Raw genomic sequence first — 4,520 nt, 5'->3', positions numbered from 1 at the left:
CCCCAGCCTGTAGCCTTGCATGGGGTTGTTGTGCCCCAAGTGCAGGACGCAGCATGGCCTTGTTGAACCTCGTACAGTTGGCCTAGGCCCATCGGTCCAGCCTATCCAGGTCCCTCTGCAGAGCCTTCCTGCCCTCAGGCACATCAACACTCCTGCCCACCTTGGTGTCCTCTGCCGGCTTGCTCAGGGTGCACGTGATCCCCTTGCCGTGCCCCGGGCGTGTGGCGCTGGGGGTGCTGGGGCAGGGGAAGTGTCCCTGGGACTTGCTGTGCCCTTCCCTCAGCCTGTTTTCCTGGCGGGGAGAGCATGCAGCTCTGGGGACAAAGGAAGGCCCCGGGGCCAGGCCCTGGGCTCTTCCCCATCCTTCCTGCATGCCCAGAGCCATGGGGACGTGCCTGCGGGCCCAGCTCTGCCCCGTGGCCCCGAGGGACAGACGATGGACCCAGGAGAGAGAGAGGCGCTGGTGCTGGGAGCGAGGTTCCAAGCACTTGGGGGCTTTAATTGGAAAGAGCGCTGTGCAGGGAAAGGCCATGCTGAAAAACTTCACAAGGACCCTGGCGTGACCTTGGGCAATGGGTGCGGGCAGGCTGATGGAGCCATTTCTGCAGCGTGCTGAGGGCTGGGCAGGGACGGGTGCCCCCCCATGGGCACGGCCACCCCTCCCTGGGGCCGGAGCCCCCTCTTGCAGCCATGTCCCCAGGGTCTCCTCACGGTGCTGTCCCCAGGGTGCTGATGTCAACGTCGTCATAGCCCGTGTCCCCGTGGGGCTGCGCCGGGGCATCCCCGCTGTGGGGAGCAGGGGGCTCCTCCGGCACGGCCGCAGCATCGTCATAGCCATCCGGGGGGCTGTGCCCAGGCTGGGCTGGGGGGGCTGCGCCAGGCAGGGAGGGGCCGGGGCTGAGGACGCAGCGACAAGGGACGCATCCCCTCAGCTCCCCAGCACCACTGCTCGGCCATGGTCCCTCTCCTCAGTCCCCTGTGCCTTCCAGTCCATGCCGAGTTCCCCTTCCCCTACCTGGAACTGCCCCGGTGTCGCTGTCCTCCTCATTGCCATCCCTGCTGTTTATCATCGGATTCATGCCTGAGCCCTTGGATAGGGAGCCTGCGGTGGAGAAGGGGATATTAGTTGCTTGGCCCGGTATGGAGACAGCCCCAAGCCCTGGGGAAAATCGTGCTCCCACCTGTGCGGCTGGGCACCTCCTGGTACTCGGGCATCAGGCTGTAATCCAGCTCCTCATACACGGCCTCAGAGCCGGCGTCCGTGGCTTTGACGGGGTCTGTAAGGAAGTACACGTTGCAACGGCATGATCCACTGTTCCCCACAGCCCCATGGAGACTCCCAAAGCGGCGCCCACCTCGGCGTTGCACCCGTGCGCGGTGTGCCTGCACAGCCAGGGCTGCCAGGGCCAGGCCCAGCAACGTCCCCAGGAGCACGCACAGGACCGTGGGCACCGGCACGCTCCCCGACACTGCTGTCAGTGGGGCAACGCTGCTGGTGACACCTGCAGGGATGGCGAGGGGCAGTGTGAGGCCGGGATCCACACGGCAGCAGGGGCAGGGGGCAGTGGGCACGGGCAGAGCCACCTGTGCAAGCATCCCCGTGCCGGCAGCTGCTACCTGCAGTTGTGGTGGCCCCGCTCGTGCCCTCGGTGTCCTCGTCACAGGCGATGTGGGTGACCCCAGCAGGGCCGCAGGACTGCAGGTGCCAGGGCGCCGAGGGGCAGCGCCAGAGCGAGGGGGCCCCCTCCTGGCATTGCACCCAGCCCAGCCAGGCGGGGACAGAGCCCTGTGCGGGGACGGCCTCCAGCCTCCCCCCGGTGCCACAGCCCAGCTGGCGGCAGACAACGGCAGCTGTGGCGGGGCTGGTGTCGTTGGCGCACACGCGGCCCCACGTCCCCTCGCGCAGCACCTCCAGGTGCCCGCTGCAGCTGCTGCTGCCCCCCTGTCAGACGCAGCAGCCCTGCAACAACAGGGGACAGCGGGGTCACGGCACCTCGTGGGGCAGCGCGCACCCCACGGGCAGTGGGGACTGCTCCCCAGCTCAGGGATCACAGTGCTCACCTGAGCACACGGCACCGGCACCACCGCCCTGGCGGCAGCCACGCCGTGCTGGGGCTGGGCAGTCCCAGAGAGCCGCCTCCGTCCCCGAGCAGCCCCCGGCACCCGGCCACAGCGTCCCCACGCCGGGCCCGAAGCGCTCAGAGCGGGCGCCTCCAGGGCCCGTCCGCACCCCAGCTGGCGGCACACGACGTCGGCATCTGGCAGGTCCCAGGCGTCCTGGCAGACGGTGCCCCAGGTGCCCTCGGTGTACACCTCCACCCTGCCGGCGCAGCGCCCGGGGCCTCCCGCCAGCCTCAGCCGCCGGCTGCCTGCACGGGAGGGCCAGGATGGGGCTGGGGGCACCCGCTGGGCACCCGCGGCCCTTCCCGGCGCACTCACCTGAGCAGGCAACGGCCGCCTCTGTGGGGCTGTGGCTGGGCGCTGCGGCAGGCCCCGAGGCGTTGCACTGCGCCAGGCGCTCCTCGGTGCCAGCACACCGCAGCTCCTGCAGCTCCACAGGGCCCAAGCTGGCGGCCGGCACAGCGTAGACCTTCTCTGGCACACCGCAGCCCAGCTGCCGGCAAGCCACGGAGGCAGCTCGGTCGTCCCACAGCCCCGCAGTCACACGGGCCCAGTCCCCGGGGCTTGTGGCCACCTCCAGCCGCCCGTCGCACCGGCTCTCCCCGTCCAGCAGCCGCAGGGGCTCAGCGGCGCCTGCAAGAGCCCGGCCATGCCGTGGGGACGGGCACTGCTCCCCGCCTGCCACGGGTCCCTGCGTCCCCTGCACCCACCTGAGCAGTTGACGGCGGCGGCATGGCCAGGGGGGCAGGCGGGCTCCCCCAGCACCGCCACGGGGCACTCGCCCAGGTGCCGCTCGCTCCCGCTGCAGCTCAGGGCATCGCGCCGCAGCGGCCCCGTCGCCGTGCCCGTCCCGAAATGGCCTCCTGGGGGCAGGGAGGCAGCGGGGCCGCAGCCCAGGTGGCGGCACAGGACGTGGGCATCAGGCAGGGTCCAGGCGGTGGCACACAGGGGTCCCCATGTCCCCTGCGCCTCCACCTCCACCCGCCCGACGCAGCCCGAGCCGCCATCCGCCAAACGGAAACCGGTGTAGGCTGTGGCGGAGAGAGGGTGCTGGGGGGGCAGCACAGCAGGGACCCACTGGGCACCCCACTCTGCAAGGGTCTGCCCCAGCCCCCCAGCCCCAGCACTTACGTGAGCAGACGATAGAAGCAGGGCCAGCACAGGACTGGCCGTGGGTTGGCCTCCGGGCGCAGTTGGCGAGGAGTGGCTCGCTGCCGTTGCACTCAAAGGCGCCATCCCAGAGCGGCCCCGTTGCTGCCCCAAAATGGCCGGCACCGGGGACGGCCACTGCCGTGCCGCAGCCCAGCTCCCTGCAGACCACCTGGGCGGCCTTGAGGTCCACGTGGCCGTGGCAGACGGTGGCCCAGGCCCGGCCCTGCCGCACCTCCAGCCGCCCCGAGCAGGCGCCGTCCCCTCCAGCCAGACGGGAGAACCCTGCCGGGAGAGGAGGGCTCCTGGGGGGGATGTGGATACTGGGGCTCCCCTCATCACTGCATGTCCCCAGCTCTCACCTTGGCAGACCACAGCAGTGTCATACTTATGTGGGCTCCTATAGGGTCCCCAGCCGACAATGTTACAGCTCCATAAGGCCTTCTCATTGCCGTTACAGTCGACAACAGCAAAGCTGAGAGGACCATCAGCTTGGCCAAAGAGGGAGCTGGGGTAGGCACCAAGAGCCGAGCCGCAGCCCATCTGCTGGCACACCACCTCGGCGTCCTCCATGTCCCAGGCATCATCTGCCACCGTGCCCCAGTGTCCACGCAGCTTCACCTCCACTCTCCCCTCACAGGGTCCCCTGCCAGCCACCAGTCGCAACTCCAGCGCCTCTGTACCAGGGACCAACCTCAGCTTTGTCCAGGGGGGTCCTGGGACGGCATCCCCAGCACCACCACCCCACCTCACCTGTGCAGGTCACGCCCACGTCCCGGTCATGGTCGCAGAAGTGCTTGCCCCAGCCATAATGAGGGCAGTCCTGCAAGGTGGCCTCAGAGCCACGGCAGAAGAAGGGGTGCAGCCAGATGCGTCCCTTGCCCTGCCCAAATGGGGTGTATGGGGATGCCCGGGCCACCGCACCGCAGCCCAGCTGCCGGCACACCACGCCAGCGCCCCGGTGGTCCCAGTCGAAGTCGTAGCTGCAGACGGAGCCCCACTCGCCCTCGTGCTTCACCTCCACCCGGCCGGCGCAGCGCCCACCGCCATCCACCAGCCGCAGCTCCCCGCTGCCTGCGGGCAACCCCAGGGACCTTGCTGAGCCCAGGGGGTGCCTGCCCCACGGCTGCTCCCTGCCCCACCGCTTGCCCACTGCCCCACGGCCAGCCCCTGCCCCACGGCCAGCCCCACCACTCACCCCCGCAGAGCTGCACGCAGAGGAGCAGCCCCAGTGCCCTGGCAGGCACCAT

General features: G+C 70.0%; 1 protein-coding gene across 1 annotated transcript; it reads right to left on the bottom strand.

Annotated features, from left to right (window-relative positions):
- Nucleotides 1-707: 707 nt before the first annotated feature.
- On the bottom strand, nucleotides 708-4,520 carry LOC118244288 (antigen WC1.1-like). Its single transcript, XM_050710860.1, is given in 14 exon segments — nucleotides 708-871; nucleotides 1,016-1,102; nucleotides 1,182-1,277; nucleotides 1,356-1,502; nucleotides 1,615-1,946; nucleotides 1,948-1,960; nucleotides 2,062-2,205; nucleotides 2,208-2,369; nucleotides 2,440-2,754; nucleotides 2,832-3,152; nucleotides 3,253-3,555; nucleotides 3,633-3,947; nucleotides 4,024-4,344; nucleotides 4,469-4,520. Coding segments are annotated over 14 exon segments (2,772 nt in total).

The sequence above is a fragment of the Cygnus atratus genome, chromosome 5, assembly GCF_013377495.2.
Source record: "Cygnus atratus isolate AKBS03 ecotype Queensland, Australia chromosome 5, CAtr_DNAZoo_HiC_assembly, whole genome shotgun sequence".
Lineage (NCBI taxonomy): Eukaryota > Metazoa > Chordata > Aves > Anseriformes > Anatidae > Cygnus > Cygnus atratus.
This window is presented reverse-complemented; position numbering and strand designations above follow the sequence as displayed.